The sequence below is a fragment of the Thunnus albacares genome, chromosome 5 (assembly GCF_914725855.1).
Source record: "Thunnus albacares chromosome 5, fThuAlb1.1, whole genome shotgun sequence".
NCBI lineage: Eukaryota > Metazoa > Chordata > Actinopteri > Scombriformes > Scombridae > Thunnus > Thunnus albacares.
Window position 1 is genome coordinate 9,178,929 of NC_058110.1, and position 18,711 is coordinate 9,197,639.

General features: G+C 42.2%; 1 protein-coding gene across 4 annotated transcripts in view; it reads right to left on the minus strand.

The window, feature by feature from the left end:
• agrn (agrin) overlaps positions 1–18,711 on the minus strand; it is a 256,145-nt gene that overhangs the window by 46,890 nt on the left and 190,544 nt on the right. For all 4 annotated transcript variants that reach the window (XM_044351206.1, XM_044351205.1, XM_044351207.1 and 1 more), the window contains 6 exons: positions 14,266–14,463; positions 13,552–13,752; positions 5,112–5,254; positions 4,357–4,462; positions 1,787–1,906; positions 982–1,146 (listed from right to left, as the gene is read on the minus strand). In XM_044351206.1, coding sequence (XP_044207141.1) covers positions 982–1,146; positions 1,787–1,906; positions 4,357–4,462; positions 5,112–5,254; positions 13,552–13,752; positions 14,266–14,463 — 933 coding nt within the window. The remainder of the gene's footprint in view (positions 1–981; positions 1,147–1,786; positions 1,907–4,356; positions 4,463–5,111; positions 5,255–13,551; positions 13,753–14,265; positions 14,464–18,711) is intronic.

An 18,711-nucleotide genomic window follows, 5' to 3' on the forward strand; every position in this document is an offset into this window, starting at 1 on the left:
TTTTTTCCCTCCTCCCCTGCTGAATCGTGTATTGGCATACAGCGTGCTGTCTGCTTGCTGTGGGTAAACCTTGTTAAGGTCAGGCCACGGGTGAGGCACCTGCAGGCTTCCTGCTGTTGACTGAAAATGCTCTGTGGCTTTGAGAGCGTATGTCCTATGTTACCTCAGCGGCAGGATACGAGTTGGTCACCATATTGCATTACACCAAGACAAACAAGGGGCCCTGACCCCGTTCTTCACTTGAATACAAATGGATATAGTTCATTCAATATAGTTTTGACAGGACTAAAGGACGCAGTAGGAACTCTTTCTACAAAAACTTCTGTCATAGAAATGTAGCTAGTTTAGCTAATAGGTCATTTATTTTTTACTGTCTTGAGTGAGGATATTAATGCTAAAAGCTCTTCAAGTGTTGGTTCAGAGGTATTGATTCTTATGAATTCAGTGAGAAATATATTTTCTCACTTACCTCTAGTCGAATCCTGCCATGCATACTTATTTTTTTATTTGCTCAGGTTTTCCAATATATACATCCCAATACCGTGGAGGTAATTTTGTTTGTGGTGTTTACAGCATTGATTGCTTTGCCACAAACAAAACTCCATCCACTTCCACTGGAACTACATTCTTGTGTCAAGTTACTTTAACACCTAACACTTTACTTCACCTTATTACATTTACACTTTTGACTGCATTGACACATTTTACTGCCTTTATTTAGTGAATACTGTATGTTCGTCCTTAAAATTGTAAGTAAGTTATCTGCATGGCTAGATACCACTAAATGCAAGGCAGGGTATATATATATATATATATATATATATATATATATATACATATATATATGTAGGGAGGGAACAAAAACATCATACATATAGTACATACAGTGACTAGTGCATACGCTGAAATCATGTGTAATGGCTAAAATTACATTTGCTTCCTTATCAGTTCCAGCACAGATACAAAGAAATGATTCCTTACGTGTGCAGCCGCTTATGTTCTCCGTCACAATGCCACGGAAGTTCCAGAAGCCCGGTTCACAGCGGTCGCACTTCTGTCCCCCAACACCGGGCTTACAAGAGCACTGACCGGTGGCTGGATCACATGTCCCCTTGTAGGAGCCGTAGACATTACACAAACAGGTACCTGAGGAGGACAGGGCAACATGGATGTCACTTTTGACTTCTGCTGCTTGAGATGGCATCTTACTCCTCTAAAATTCATCACCGGTTTATACTTTTCTAACTATGAAAGACCCAATCATCTTGCTCTGTTAATTACAACAGCTCAATACTACCAACTGTGATGGAAACTCAGTATTAAAGATTTATGCTAGGCTCAAATGTTGGGTAAGCCCTATTCCACAAATAAAAAGGTGGATAAAGTGTGCTTAGGTGAGTTTCCCCTTCACTAAATCTCTGTATATCCTTATTTCTAAGTCTGCATTTTCTCCATCCATACTGTATCCCCTAGCTAAGAGCTTGATGCAGCATTTTCTCCCCCATCTGTGTGCTATCACTCGTCAAGATCATCAGATGAAGAGATTTTTCTGTAGATACGGTACAACATTATCATAATTATTCCTTGGAGTAAGATGAAACGTTTTCAGCTCTGCAACTTTGGTACTGTAATTGCAGTCAAGGACAATAAGCCCCATATGCTGAAACAGCCTGATAGTATCTACAACTTTTTTTTCTGAGCACACACAACAAACTCAGGATACATTGGAGGTGGGGGGAGGAGGGGGGGGGGGGGGGGTCAAAACAGGACATAGAAGAGGACTTACTGGGACATCCAGCCAGTCCGACACCTAAGGCAGCCGTCACGTTGTCGGAGCAGCATCCGTACACAGACAGGCTGCAGTGCTGGGGTGCTGTCGGCTCAGGCGGAGATGTGGCTGAAATCACTGATGAGGTAGGAACAAATAGGGGAGGGAGAATGGGAGATGGCACAAGGAGAGAAAGAAGAACACCAACATTTGAGTGATTACAGTGGGTGAGGGGGTGAGGGAGGCGGTGTCTGGCGGTGGGAAATTAGACAACACAATCTCTGAGCAACATGTAACTTTTTGCCAACAATGAGATTGGCTTGAGGGGCAGAGGTGGAGAGGCTGGCAGCCGGCTTCAAGATAACAATTCTATTTGCTACTTTCTCCACAATGGCTCAAAATCAGGGAGAAAATGATGCTATTACCTCCAGTGAAAACAAACAATGACGTTGCTGGTGAATGTGCAGCAGCTGACATTTACCACCTACTAGGAGGCATGTTCTCTTCATTTGTTCTTGTCTAATATTATGGAATTGTGCTGCCGCCCTGCAACCTTCCAAAAAGAAAGAAAAAAAGAGCCATGCTGCATAATGTGAAGGAATGTGCCAAGCAGTTTTCTGCCTGCGCACAGCGTGTGTAGAGCTCCTTTGTCTAAGGATGCGCCAGCCTTCAAACTAGCGTGACAGCTCCGAACACAGGACTACATTCAACAAAATAAAAACAAATGTGTTCCCCAAACCTGGCACTTCTCCAGAAATTGGAAGAGAACAACAAAACATACAATAGGAGGAAAAGAAGGTTTGTTTAATAGCCAAGGAAAAAATATCATTGCTCAAATTCTCGCCCAGGCTTTGGAGTGAAAAGTAAAGTTGTACAGATAGAGAGCAGAAATCTTTTTCCCGAGCTTTTTTCACAGTCTCTCTCTATTTCCCTCCCGATCTCTTTTTCTTGTGTTGCTCATTTAGAGTTTGGAGGCTGGAGATACAGGGGCCATAAATCACACTGTTACTGGTGTGGATATGAGTCTCGGCCTAATGGTGATGACTCGGCTCGCTCTTTTTCCAGTGCTTTCCCACTCCAGAGATGGGCTTTGGACACAGTTCATTTAACTTGCCACTTTCCAGCGCTCCATTCAGCTATCTGTACTGAGCCTATTAGGACAAGGAGAACTTTTAATTTCATATGTTCTTCCACCCTTCAAGGGTTTTTCCTCTTCAGTGGCCATTGTCAGGCACAATGCAGCTCACTGTGACGTGCAATATTACCCTCACATTTTCAAGGTCTGCTGCTGTGCTTTCTCCGCTACGGTGACTGTAGCTAGTCTTTTATATTCCTGCAAGAGCAGATCTGCACGTGTTTGCTTGTCTAGTACACCGATAAGTATTTCTTTGGATTTTTCTGACATCCCTGACCCAGATTTTAAGTTTGCTGGCAGCTATAAATGATGGTTTGAAATGCTATGAGATGTTTTACAAATGTGCATGCAGCAGATGATTTTGATATTGTATGCAGAATAGGTAAAGTTTTAAAAAATCAGAACAGGGTTTTTTCATGCTCTGTTTGTGAGAGCTGGCATGTTTTGATAAGTTTCTGGAGTTAAGGTCACATGAAGTTTCTCCTTACATAGCTAATGTGAGGGCAGGGAAATTCCCCAAGATCTGAGTTTTTCCATTAGCCAATAGGAGAGGAGAGCCCAGAGCTCTCGTACCAATAGAGGGCTCTTCAAAAAAGGGATTGATTATCCATGGATGGTAGAGAAGCGTGACAGTCAGTGCCCAAGGAGGCCAGCTTAGGAAGGAGAAGAATCTGAAGGGTTGTGTGTGAAAACACTGGCAGCTCCCTCTTTCTCACTCTCTCCTCAGCTCTCTCCATCCTCCTCTCTTCTAGACCCACGGGGAATCAAACAGGCTGGAATGATCACACGAAATCCCTTAAGTGCCTTTTGCTCTGCTTCCCGGCCTGTGCTAGCATCGGAGCAAAAGCTCTTCATATACGTAACATAGCCATGGAGAGGAAGATGGCTAACCTTTGCTGCTTAGCGACTGATCTGACACCTATTCTGGCTGATATATGACATTCATTTACATGCAAAGAGAGGGTCTCTGTACTAAAGTAAGCGGGGCAAAGTGGTATCCTGAGGGTTAAGGAGCAAGCTAGTTGGTTTCAATTGTCCGAATGTCTGGCCAGGAAAAGTGAGTCATTATCGCTATCAGCTCAGTTCATACTTGTGCCTGTGAGAAAGATTCTTTACTCTGCACACCAGCCAGCCCCAGAGGACCGGTCAGCTTCCAGATATGAACACGAGCACTGAGCTGAAAAGCCGCAAGTATGTTGAGTCAACCTTCCCTAAGCAAGTTACACAAGCATACGCACACACCGTATTTAACCTTGACCTTCTTCACTTCATTTGTTTATGCTGCAGAGAGGCAACAGCAGCGCAATTAGAACTATATTTCAACTCCATGTTATTACTACCCCATCAATGGATGAAATGAGTGGAGAAATGGGATGTCAATGACAGTGAGTCTTGGTGAGGGTGCTTCTGCACGTTGTAATGACTTTAACTCTGAGTGGTCTAATGTACCGACCTGCACAGGGTCCCTGGTTCTGAATCAACAAGTGCTCTTGTTTCTCACATCTGGCCTTCTTCAGCTCACACTCGTTGCTATAGGTTTTTCCATCTGAGCCACAAACCTGCAAAAGATCCACAGAAAATATTACACGATGCCAAGTTCACTAGTTTTCCACAGTTTTCACTCCCTTTATCGACAGCGTACTTATGGCACAGTCGCTACATGTGTTGATGAGACATGCCCTGTATGTCTGATGCTGCTGAAGCTGATTATTGACCCTTGAAACAGTAGCTTGACAAAACCCACGGTACATTTACTATTTTATTTCTGGAGCTTTCAACCACACGTCATGGTCTTGTTCAGCAGATGGATTGTGTTCTGTTGTTATCACTTCACCTAAGTATGAGACTTCGGTCACATGACCAAAGTTATCACCACGACTAGCTGTTATCATACTTAGGTCATGTGATGACAACTGATGCACCTCCATGAGCAAACCACTGCTGATGAAGACTATTGGTTGAAAGTTCTGGGAAAAATAGTAAGTAGTGTAATAGTATCCTTGAGTTAAGTTGTTTTTCTTTTGGTGAATGTCATATACTGCAACTTCAGAACACGTTACATTACTCAGAAGTGCCATTGATTGGAATGTGAATGGTACAATTCATGTTTTAGGACAATTTTTTATGAGAAAATATGTTTTCTGTTGTGTTTTTTATGTGTTCATTTCAATCTTTTGCATGTTTTTACCTGTATATCTACATACATACCGGGTTGTGGGGCACACTTTGACACGTGAAGTCACACACACAGCGGTCGTCTTCTGCGTCCTCGTCCCACGAGCCTCCAAACATGCGACAGCGGTCCTGTTCGCAGCTCTCCAAGCCTGAACCTGACCCTCCTGAGCCACAATCTGCATTACAAACACACCATAAATACACAATTACATTAATAAAACATACAGATACACAAGAGAGATGCCCTTTCGTCAGCGCATCAGGTGGAAAATGTGTCTTGGTTTCATTTCTCTTTAAATCGAGGCTTTAAATGTTTACATTAGGAGCGTCACAATGCTGGAATAATTTACATTTCCCTCACGCTGGTGGAGAGGGTGGAGAGGGAACCAAAGGCGCTGCTGGTAGTACAAGATAATGACCGACTGTAGTGAGGGCAAGAGATTGACTAAATAAATTAGACACAACATCCATGCACCACAAGCGAGGCATCCTTTTCATTTCAATTAAATCAGAGACAAAAAGTGGAGTGAATTATTAACTTGGGCCTCCAAGTGTGCAGAGAGAATTGGTGGCAAGGCCTGCTTTATGGGTGCCTGCTTCCTGATATGAGAATGCAACTAATTACAAAGTGTTCTGTGAAATCTAATTATCTCCTGAGACTTTAAATAAAGTTGTCCCAAAAACTCCTTAACTGTGACCCTGGAAGGCTTTTTATTTGTTTTAAAAGTGTACTTCTCTGGATCGAAGCAAGAGAGCTGCTCAAGCCGACCATTGTTCCTAGTAAAAGAGTTAGCAAGGCCGAAAACTCGCTGTCCAAGATTTGTGTGTTCACAAAATTGTTGTCATTGTTCAACTGTTCTACGAAGCTTAGGACAAGGTAAGGAATGCGAGGTTTAGGAATACAAGAAGGGAAAGAAAAAGGACTCATCCAGCAGGACTGTTTGGAGTTTCATTTATGAAAAACAAATCGAGGGCTGTTGCAGAATGAAGGCAAAGAAAGGGGGAGGATCCTGCTTTTGAAGTTGCAAATTTCACCTACAGTAGCACTCCTGAGGGAGATTAGGTGAATGCGTGTGAAGGCAGAGAATGAAAGCAGTCAGCACGAAAGATTGAGAGAAAGTCAGACAGAGAGAGAGAGAGAGCCACCCTGGGGGCTGGCAGAAAGTTCATTTGAAACAAATTTGTTATTCAGAAAAGGAATGCAGTCCAACTAAAAGCTCTCTGCACAGCTGAAAGACTCAAAAAAAAAAACATCAGGTAATCAAGGTATTTCTTCTCGTTCCCGTCTACTTTTAGGGCTCATTCAGCTCTTCTGTATCGATGCACCACTTGTAATGGTGAAATCAATGTCGTAGTGATGGAAGTGCCACTTAGCATAACCCATCTTCTCTAAAGTAGATTATGGAGTAGGTCACAGTGCAGGGAAGGGGCAGGGGGAGATGAAGCCCTGCCTGTTCTCTGATATGGGTCATCAGCGATGGACTGTGGCAGCTTTGAGTGGTCGATACCATGGAGGGGCCTTCACTTCATTAGCATTGAGTACAACAGTGGAGCCGGAGCTTTGTGTGGAGCATCAGAAGCCGCAACCCCCCACAAACATCAAGACTTGTTAAGGATTCGCTCTGTCTCCATTTTAAACCAGCAGAACCTCCGACCCTAATTGTTTTGCTTGAATTTTCTGTTGTAGCTACATATCGATTGCGAACCACAGTCCGAGGTAGACATAACATTTAGTGACAGGGCTAAACGCGCTGGCCGACGGCTTTCAACTGCCGGTGAAATAATTGCAGGTATCTGCTTTCAGATATCATCTGAAAACAAGCAGTCAGCTGACTCAGAGCAGAGAGAGAAATAAAAACGGCCAAGGCACTGGCAGTTGGCCACCTGTGTCTGTGTACTGCACGCCAGCTCAGCAAGACAGAATAAAAAAGGCGAATGCAGGAGTAGCCGATTCGTATTCCGCTCAGGTCCTCTTACAGAGACGAGATAAATAAATAAAAGAAGTAAGACATTAGAATGGAATAAAGAAAAGTGAAAGGCGAAGGGGGGTCCTAATTAGCTGTTGCTCTTTGATGTGCCCGCCACCCGCGCTGCCTATGAACCTTTCAATTAATACATCCCCAGCTAAGATGGCTGCATCAGCTATTCTCTCTGCACTGCCCATCCGTTCCTTTTTACTCAATCATGTCAGAAGCCCGAGTCTATTTAGCCAAGGGAGCTCCATTAAGAAGACAGAATTCAGCAGTGGAGAGAAGAAAGGAAATGAATAGCATAAGAATAATGTCCAAGAAAGACAGAGTGGAAAAAAAACATCACAAGGATTTGACAGTGGGAATAACAGAAGTGACGGAAGAGAGGCTATTGTCAAAGCTGTGTAGAAGAGTGTGTTTAAGAAAACAGAACGGCAGTAGAAAAGAGGGAAAGAGTGAATAATAGAAGATAGAGAGGAGAAAATGTACATGAGGGACTGAGATGCAGCCTGAAGATGTTTGGTCAATCAGATTAGTCACGTCAGCATCAGTCTCTCGTGAGTGGCTCCGGAAGCGACCGATAATATTATGACACCTCTGACATCACGACCTGTGTGAATGTAAACTTGGACATCTATCATCGGAAACGAATCCTCCTCCATTGTGGCGCGTGTCACGGCAAAGATAGAAAATGACGACGGCCTTTGCAGAAGGATGCGGCGCGGCTCGATTTGCCTTTGTTTTCGCTCCATCTATCAGTCCCTCGTACGGCCCTCTCTCTTGACGGATGTGACAGCGCGTTAGTCCAAATAAAGTTCCCGCGAGATAGAGAGGGATGGAGCGTCACGCCCTGTGAGGAGAAGGGATGGAGGAGGGGTGGAGGTTTGAAGATGGTTGAGGGAGAAAAGAAGTTTTGTTGCCTCAACAGAAGGTTACAAGCCTTGTGATGGATGGACCATGAAGGAAAAATCCGCTGATCTCACTTCCCACCCAGCCACCCACTTTTCTCTTTTTTTTATCCATGCACTTTCATGTCTTTTGGAGCTTTCTTGATCTGAGCGACATGAAGAACAGGATGTGGCTCATGCATCACTGTGTGATCCTGTGCTCATAATCTTGTTTATTAAATGTCTATTCAATTAAAAAGGGCCTGCCCCCCCACCCACCCCCCCATAGGTGATGCACTGCTCTCAGTTGCTACTTTGTCAGTGTCGAGAAAAGGAGCTGAGGCCAGGCCTACCAGAGTGTGAAATTAAACAGGTGATAAATTTCCCTGTATGGCCAACAGTGGGAACACTGTCATTTTTCATTACTGTTAAATAAAAGGAAAACAACTTCCATTTTTATGCTCTGTGCCCTCCCTCCCCCCAACAAGACTAATGAGGATGGTTTTTAAGTCAGGTCTACGTAAGCAAATAAATCACATGTTCACTTCCTCTCCAGGCTTATCCTCGATATGAAGTATGGAATGGAGGGGGGGGGGGGCGGGCTGTGCACACTGTTGATGTAGAGCTCTGCTGCTGTCTACAACAGAGCCAGAAAATACAGTCTTTGGTCTTATATTTGGTGACAGGATGCTGTATTACACAATATATACTCCTAATTTTGCCAAAAGCTACCATCCATACATCTAAGCAGAGGTGAATATATCAACAAGAAATACTTTCTATGGTGTGTAGCCACAAAGTAGAATCCTAGATATATTTTAAGGGGAAAAACAGCGACCTGGTTTTGATTGTTTTACAATCACACGGGACTTCCTTTGGAGGGTCTGGGTCAGATATGAGGGGGCTGAAGGGCCCGGCATCAGAGCCTGCAGAAAAAGACAGGACTAGTGGTTGCCCCTAGGGTAAAATTTATCGATGGCAGACGATCCCATCTCCACCCCTATCTGTGAAAGCATCAGTGCCCCTTTTGTCCTGAGGCACAATTCTGACAGAGAAGAGTGCAAAATGGAGAGAGACATGAGTGGGTGGGATGGCACAGAGCAACGGGGAGCAAAAAAAAAAAAAAAAAAAAGGATTCTATTGTGTAAGCCTGATGGTTTTCTCTGAATCAAAATGAGCAAGCGATGGAAAAAAAAATCATGATGTTCAAGGACAGTATGAGCGAGAGAATAAAATAGTAAAACTAAGCCATCAGGCACCACAAGCAAAGCAATGCCCTTGGGAAGGTAGAACGGAGCATTTTTGCCCGATACCAGACAACGAACAAGACAATGAGTAGAAGAATGTGTGGATGTATGTGCGTGTGGTGACAGTGGGTCTGCATCGCGGGCATACAGTTTTACATTTCTTCATGCTCCACATACAAAAAAGGTCACTCGTCTCAGTCAATGAAATGATGTTAAATCGACCACAAGAAGGGCCCAAGGCCAATACGGTAGACAATGGTAGAGAGAGAAAAAAAGAAAGGAAAGAAACACCCCAGGCTAGCAATCAAAATGGAAGTGGATTCCTCTCATCTCTATTTGCTCTGTCCTCCATCTACCCCTCTTTTCTTCTCCCCAGCCATCCCCCCTGCTGGCAGGTGTAATCTGCTCCCCTTCACACCTTGTCAGAGGATGACAGGGTTTGCGCTAGGTTTCTGGAGGGCTTAGGTGCTGTTGTTGTGGTGGGAGGGGAGAATTCTGATGTTGTTTGACTAAAAACTTCTCACATAATTTTGGACAATTATCATGACAATATAGTTTTTCACAGTACACTCAAATAAAAATGAAACAGATATGCTCATTGATGAAGTAAGCACTATGGCCTGAAGTAACCCTTCATATTTTTGTCAGTGATCGCACTGTGCGCCATTAAAAATAATAATCACAAAATAACATTGGTAAAACAAGGCTTAAAGTGAAGGGATTTGAACTGTGACTTGCTCATCCAACCACAGTCAGGGTGTAGCTACTAACCAGCTGTAGGGACGGGTATGGTTAGAATTTGATCTCTATCTTATCAATAGTCTTATCAGTCCGGTTCTTTATCAATACTCTTACCGGTTCTTTTTTGTTGTTAAAGAATTGGGCTTTTTAAAATTATTAGTAAAAAATTCAGAACAGGATTTTAAGTATAACTAAATACTGTTTCTAGAGCAGCAACAGTAGTGTTTACCACAGCAACCACAGCAAAATCACTATATACTGTAAACTCAATATCTCACTGGAAAGAAATCTAAAATGTCATTAAAATAAATAATATTCCTGAAATCAAAATACTGAGTGAAGTTTATAAAGAATGAAGACATCAGTTGGTATCGGTCCTTCATCCCTCTGCTGCTGATGTGATTCAGTGCCGCAGGTACTGCTGGTAGATGGAGGAGGGGCTGGTTTGTCTCAGCCAGCAGCTAAGTTTACAAGAATTTGACCAGTTTTAATATACGTTCCAAACTAAGCTAAACAGTTAGGCCACATACAGCTTTTGTTTTAGCTTGTTTGTAACAATGCACTGTTAGCCTAACTAGCATGCTGTGGTTGTGTAAAACATACCAGCAGTGGACGGGAGGCTGCAGACAAAGCAACTAAAAATATTGTTTTTCTACCTGATCATGCTCATGAACCATGAATCATGAACAGGAGGTTTGATTCTTTTATTGCACTCACAGTAATGAGCGTCGAGCTGCTGTCAACTCGAGTAAAACAACTTCACCTGGTTCACCGTATCCACCGTGGCCTCTCTGCTGTCCGCTCTGTGTGTGTGCGTGTGTGTGTGGAACTGAGCCCCGCCCTCGGTCAAACACAGAGAGCAGAGGAGAGGAAAGAGGTGACGCGACCATAAATGACAGCAAAACCTGATAGAGAACTCTCAGCGTAGTTTTTCTGCACCTGAGTCTTATATAGTAGGGAAAACCCTATGTTCGCTGTGACAACCCGCCAGCCACGGGGGAACGGCACGCCACCGTCTGCATGACAACCAGAGGTAGGCATGTTGGTCCCTCCAGAGTTGTTCCCCAGACAGACCGAGTGAGGGACTGTGATATCCTGCCTTGGTCTGTCAGCGCTGATCAAGATATGATTTGCGCGGTGAATTAGATCTCATTTATTCAGAATGTGGAGGAACGACAGAGCTACAGGCATAAAAATCAGAGATACTCAAATTAAGTGCCATCGGTCACACTCTTAAGAGCATAATTGGATAGAAGGGCTTGATAAAATGTATACTGTAAATTCTCACAAATAAAGGCCCGTTGCTAATAAAAGCCAAGTGAAATTGCTTGTGCTATCATGCCTCATATGGTAAATTCAGGAAAATGTACATGTCATACCCACTAGTTAGCTCCTCTTTAACAGAAATACTGCTCTCATTCACTAATATACTCCAATCACTTTGCTGTTCTTTCATTCGCTGTCAACTTCTGTCAGCCTAAAGCATAAACCATCCTGATTTCCTGGCAGGCTTTTAATGTGAAACATCTGCAGGAAGTGTCGAGTTTAACTGATAACTGAAAGGAAGGGTCACTGCAAATCAATACAAAGTTGTTCTGAGTGATCACCTTTATCCTATGATGAAACATTTCTATCCTTATGGGAGTGGTCTCTTCCAGGATGATAATGCCCCAATTCAGAGGGCACGAGGGGTCACTGAATGGTTTGATGAGTATGAAAATGATGTCAATCATATGTTACGGCCTTCACAGTCACCAGATATCAACCCGACTGAACCTCTATAGGAGATTTTGGACTGATGTATTAGATGGCACTCTCCACCATCATCAAAACACCAAATGAGGGAATATCTTTTTGAAGAATGGTGTTCATCAGCCTTGACATTGATCTTACAGTCTCTGAACTCTTCTGGAGGAATGAACAAACGGTTTTGAATTCTACTTAAATGAAAAGGACTACTTTGTGTCTATAGGTAATTACACATCTAAGTAGACAAAAATGATACGCAGAGTTCCCCAAGGCTCCATTCTGGGGCCTCTTCTGTTCAACATCTACATGCTCCCACTAACTCAGACTATGGAAAACAACTAAATATGTTACAAGAACTATGCAGACGACACACACATTTACATAACCATATCACCAGGGGATTATGGTCCAATACAAGCACTGAGTAAGTGCATTGAACAAATCAACAATTGGATGCCTCAGAACCTTCTTCAATTAAACAAAGATAAAATTGAAGTAATTGTTTTTGGAGCCAAAGAAGCATGATTAAGTCAGCACTCCGTAATTTTAAAAACCACAAACCAAGCTAGAAATCTTGGTGTAGTCATGGACTCAGACCTGAATTTCAGCCACATTAAGAAAATTACAAAGTCAGTCTACTATCACCTAAAGAATATATCAAGGATTGAAGGACTTAAGTCTCAGCAGGTTTTGGAGAAACTTCCATCTTCAGTAGACTCAACTACTGTAAAAGTGTCTTTACAGGTCTCCCTAAAAAATCGATCAGACAGCTGCAGTTGATTGCTGCTCCTCACTAAGACCAAGAAAGTGGATCACAGCACTCCAGTTCTCAGATCATTACACTGGCTTCCTGTTGATCAAAGAATTGATTTTAAAATACTACTGTTGGTTTATAAAGCACTGAATGGTTTAGGGGCCAAAATACGTTTCTGATCTGCTGCTACGTTATGAACCATCCAGACCTCTCAGGGTTGTCTGGGACAGGTCTGCTTTCTGTCCCCAGAGTCAAAAAATCTCACTTCTTTTAAATCACAGCTGAAGACTTTTCTGTTTGCTGCTGCCTTTTATTAAATCAAATTTGATTGATTTATTTATTACACTGCACTGTAACTTTTATTCTCATATTATCTTATTCTATTTTAGCTTATTTTTATTTTCTATTCGCTTAACTCTTTAATAACTATTTTGAATGTATTTAAATGTTTTTTTCTTTTATAATGTGTTTCTTTTGAACTTTGTCTTAATGCTTTTCATGTTTTCTGTAAAGCACTTTGAATTGCCTTGCTGCTGAAATATGCAATACAAATAAACTTGCCTTGCCTTGCCTAGGACCAACTGGAGTTCACATTCATGAAGGCAACAGATAAATGTGGGTCAAGTGTTGAGACAACAAACAGCAGCGGAAAATTATAAAAGGAACAGATCAGAAAACAGGGAGGCTTATTACTAAAATATTAAACAGGGGGAAATGGGAATAAAGTCTCTAATAAACAGCTGTTTTAAATAAAGACCTGGCTCTATCCACAGTTGAGATAAAGACCCGGCCAATATTTGAAGGGAAATGGAGTATAGGAGATGCTCTGATAAACAAACTAGACAGCCAAAGTATGAAGATATTGTTTCTAAATGTACAGCTGACCTGCACTTAATCACCCAGAAGTCATTTCTGTTCCCTGTAACAGGTTTTGTTTATGGACACGCAGTATGACTTTCAGTTCATCTTTCCTAGCCTGTTGGCATGCTGCTGGTGGCATATGCAACCATTATGAAAATCCAGATGACTGAATACTGTAGCACAGGTCAGTTGATAAAGATAATTACACCATTTCAATGGCCGATTGGTTAGCATAATTACACCATTTCAAAGTCCATTTCCTACCTTCATCACAGCTGCCGCGCTTTGCCACATCAATTCTCCTCTTCTGCATGCAGGAGGACACGTGAAGTTCACACTCATTGTCGTAGGTAGTGCCGTCACTTCCACACACCGGAGAGAAGGCCTCGCCTGAGCACTGTGGGCACTCGCACTTATTCTGGACACACCGCGCGCCCCAGGCACAAACAGTGCTGCCGCATGTTTCTGAATTACACACACAGCAAAGGGACAGTCAGAGCATGATGGGTCAATGAATAAGAGGAAATATTCATGGAATTTTGATGTATTTCATTCACACCGCACGTTAAAATGCTTCTCTGGGATGCATATTTAAATGATACTTCTCTTTTTCTCCCTAATTGTCATGCATGCCACTTCCTCTGGTAATATATCCCTCTCTTAAAACTGACATAAACATGTTCCCTTAGTAATTGCACATCTCACTATCCTGCAATTCAATTTTTGACTAGTTCGTTAGAATATGAACTACCCGCCTCCAGCTCGGTGAGGTTCCTGTCGGGCTGTATTTTATATATCCACTTTTAGAGAACTTCACTTCACACATCTTGAGTGTTTTTTCACCGCGCACGTCACGCATCTAAACTCTGCTCACCCAGGATTCATGCTCATGCCAAAAATATTTATCATTCTCCGTTTGATATTGGGATTCAAAAACAATAACTGAGTTTTGGACATGAAAATGTATGCGATACTTACTGCACTCTCCCTGGCTGACCACTCGGAGGTCCATCTGTTCTTTGCAGGCCCGCACATGCAGCTCACACTCGCTGTTGTAGGTAGTGCCATCGCTGCCACACACGGGCTGGTGGGACTCCACACACTCCGATGCACAAACACACTGCCCACTCTGGGCATCACAGATTGCCCCAAAGGAGCAGTTGGCACAAGTCTCATCTAGATGGAGATAAGGAAGAAAGGTTTAGGCAAAGGCTTAGTGTGGGTGTATCAGCTATTTTCACACGACTTTGGTGGCAAGTGGGCTCTAATAAATACCCTGAATTAGGAAAATGTTGAGTCCCTGCCACACTTTTCATATATTGTTGTGTGATAGGGCTTTAATTGGATCACATTAATTTCATATCATTAATCTGTACAAGTATTTCAGTGCATTTCAAATTTCTTTTACTGTAGTGTGTAGTTTTGTTGATGAGCCTTGAAATATCTCTCAAATGGATATAAAATTGCAAAGAAATCAAATTTTGCCTGAGTACACATTCATTGCTCCCCATCGTTAATCTTTTTAATGTATGTATGCACATAAAACTACCTCTCTAAGGTCATGACAATAATTATAATGCACTTTTGTGGTCAATACTTCTATTATCATAATGTTATTGTGCCATAAAGATAGCTCCAAAATGCTATTTAACAATCACCATATAAACAACAGCCATAAAACAATTAAATAGGTGCAGATGAAAATAATAGAGGCAGCACCGATAAAAGTGCAGAGATGCAAAGTTTCCATACTGAGTGTAGAATCAGTGTAAAACATTATTACAGTCCACATGAGAAAAATTCAATTGATTTGAAATACTTGAGGGAGGCACACACCTGACTATTAAAAAGTGTCACGGTTCATATTTTATGCATGTGAGAGCTAAAAACCAAACCATGAAATTCAAAAAAAAAACTCTCCACAGTTAGGATTCGACTCAACAACCCCGACTCTTTGTAGAGCTGAAACTCAGAGTTTCAGATTTCCTTAGCAACAGGAGAAGCTGCCAAAATGACAACTGTCTCTGCAGCACTCATCAATCAGAACTTTATGGGAAATTGGTCAAAACTGAAGTTGCTCCTGAGAAAAAGCCACATGATAGCCTGCCTGGAGTTTCCCAAATGACACTTAAAGTACTCTGAAAGCATGAAGGAAGAGATTCTCTGCTCTGATGAGACAAGAATTGAACTCTTTGGCCTGAATGCCAATTGCTGTATCTAGTGAAAGCCAGGTACTGCACATCACCTGGCTCTTAACATCTCTATTGGGAAGCATGGCGACAGCGCTATCTTTTGGGGATGCTTCTGAGCAGCAGGTACCAGGAGACTGATCAAAACTGAGGGAGAAAAATCACACTTTCCTGATTGTATTTATCATTTTGTAAGGCTGGTCATATCTGCTTATAAATATGCTATTTTCCACTGAACTTCAAGACTGAACATGGCAGACGATATCTGTATTTTCTCTCCGAAAGACAGTGTTGAGATACCCACAAGGCTTAGAGAGCTTTTGATTCTTTCTTTATTAACTGGAGGATTCACTTGGATCATCACTTGAGGAATTGCCTGCTTCTGGAGGCAAAGTTTTTCCCCGAAGAAACAGCAAGGCAGGATCAGACATGTTCAGGGTACTGACTGATGTCAGATGGGGGCAGGAACGAATGAGCCGGCAAATGCGAGGCCTTGTAGATAGACAGGGCTAGCAGCACCTCTCCTTCTGACACCAATTACACCTGGAGGATTGCATTAGCACAGCTCGCGATCACATTCAATTAGGGGTAGGCTAATAACCGCCGCTGATTTAGCACTAATTGAGAGAGGCGAGGCTAGCCGCTGGAACCTTCCACATTATTAATCTGTTTATAACTCTCTTAGAGTCTTTCATTTCCTTCATCTCTTCATCTAGTTCTGGTATTCACTCCCTTCTTGGATTAACAGCCCTGACTATGAGCTGGATGTGGCAGTGTATAGCATTTATTACGCAATGTACTGTAATGAGCAGCATTAGATATTTAGAATGACAAATAGAAATAAAAAAATACAGAGCTTGCAGGACCAAATATATAGTCGTACCGTCCAAAATATGTGGACACCTTTTCTGTTGGTCTGGGACTATTTGGGATCATTTGTTCAAATTAAGGCAAATCTTAATGCTACAGCATAAAATTATTTTTTCAGACAAAAATGTGCTTCCAATTTTGTGGCAACAGTTTGGGGAGGCCTTTTCCTCTTTCAACAATACAGTGCTCTTATGCACAAAGCAAGCTCTATAGCGAAGTAGTTTTCTGAGTTTGGTGAAGAAGAATAGTAGTTTAAGTCTGATCATTTATCACCCTGAATAAATAGTTTGGAAGTTTTGTAAGAAAAACTGTATTAGATGAAGGGGCTTTACAATAGCTTGGGTATTGTGGAAGAAAAATGAGCAAATCAGCTTAAAATATAAGTGTCAGTAAAATGGGGGTTGCTATGGTCGTGGCTCCTCTCGGGTTGCGGCGGCTATAAATCAGCAAGTGGCGGTGGTGAGTGTTGTCCTTTATCAGGCCCTGTGTTCTGATAGCAGCCTCGCTTCTTTATCAGCTCCTGCCCCTCGCACCTGGCTCTCCGCACTGCCTGATCCTCCAGACAACATGCATCGCAAAAAAAGACAGAAAAGGAGGGGACCTTCAGCTCACAGCCCGGTGAAGAAGGAGAAATGTCACGATTACTGGTAATGTTGAGATGTCAATTTTCTGTTGTCTCCGATTCAGTCACCTCCATGTCTGTCTAATTTTGAATTTCAGTGAAAAACTGTGTATTTCTCTTTCTGTGGGCAGACAACCTCACAACTATAAAAAGTTTAAACTTTAAGGTGAAAAAGTGTTGCAGGCTAGGCATTATGATGATAACAGTGAGTGCTAGTGTGCTAACATTAGAACCTCGTATCTTTCATCTCTTTCAAATACATTTCATGTCCACAAATGCAAGAAGGTCTCTGGCCTAGGAAAACAGAAGAGTGTGACACAGTGTGTCGAAGATCAAAGTAAGCTATTTTAAGACCTTGTCATGCCAGTTGAAATAAACTCTAATTCAAACTGTATCCAAAAACTTGCTTGAAGAGTGAACCAAACATTGTAAAAACTTTAGAGCAAGACAAGCCAGGTAACCCACCTCATTCGATTCAGGTTGCGTTTCAGAGTTGACACCGAATATGACCTACCTCTATTCATGGCTGCCAGATTTGTATGTATGTTTTATGGCTTCGAATGAGCAACACTCAACAATACTCAGAGAAGCTTTGAGCCAGCTCTGGCACCCAGACCAGTGTAGTTGGGATGATACTTGTGCGGCATTCATCAGAAGTCTGGCGTCTTGACAACATGGTGTGCTTAATTTAGACCATTGTTGGGCCAAGCCATTTTGGTACCTGGGAAATCTACACTTCTACATTGTCTGAAGCTGTACTGTAAATCAAATACAACGTTTAACTGTATTTAATACATATTGGGGATTGACTTTACATATTTAATTTAACTTTACATATTTAAAATGTACAGAGTGTAACAGCTAAGAACCAAATATGATTGTGTCACATGAGCAGCTTTCAAATACCATCTCTTATGTAATGGAAATTTTTATGGTCATGCATTGATTTATCAGAAATAATACAGACAATTTTGTGGGTCACTGCAAAATGTTTTAGGGACCAGCACTAACGTTGATGTTTTTAGGCTCTGTATATGACAGGGTAACACAAAGATGCTATATTCAAGGTGGGCATAAAGAAAAAGGTATGCAGAAGTTCCCAAACTTTTTTCTTTTGTTGAAGACCTGCTAGAATTTCATGAAGGTCTCCTTGAAGTCTCTTGGTCCCAAATTTGGGAGCCTCTGATGTTGGTTCTTGCACTGTGACAGTCTCTCTTGTGTTTGGTGGCAGTGTTTGTGGTTTTGGAGGTAAGAGTGAGGAATATGGGCAGGTTGGTATAAAAAAGTGGCCTTGAAAGCGTGAAGGATTGAGCCATTGAGAAGAAAAAAAGCAAACACCCTCCAGCTTTACGGCTTTTTGTTGATATCCTCACCAGGAAAAAAAAAAAACTGAATTGCGGCTGAGGGGGTCTGGGCGGAGTATTACCTCAGGATTAAGCAGAAAGAAGTAGGTTGGTTTGTGTTTTGAAGGCTTGTGAACATGCCTAGGTGATAACAACTCCCCTGTCGATTCCTGCCAGACCGGTACACTATTAACTCTGCCCCCCCATTTTCTCTGCTCCTCCTCATCTTATTTACCTCCATCTACCTCCTTCCCTGCATTTATTACTTTCCCCTCCCTCTTTCCTCTGCTCTCTTCTCTTTCTCTTTCTCCAACCTCTCATGCTGCTGGTGTGACCTATATTTCTTACTCAACAGTGTATATCATTTCCAACACCTGTGGGAGAAAAAAAGGGGAATTTG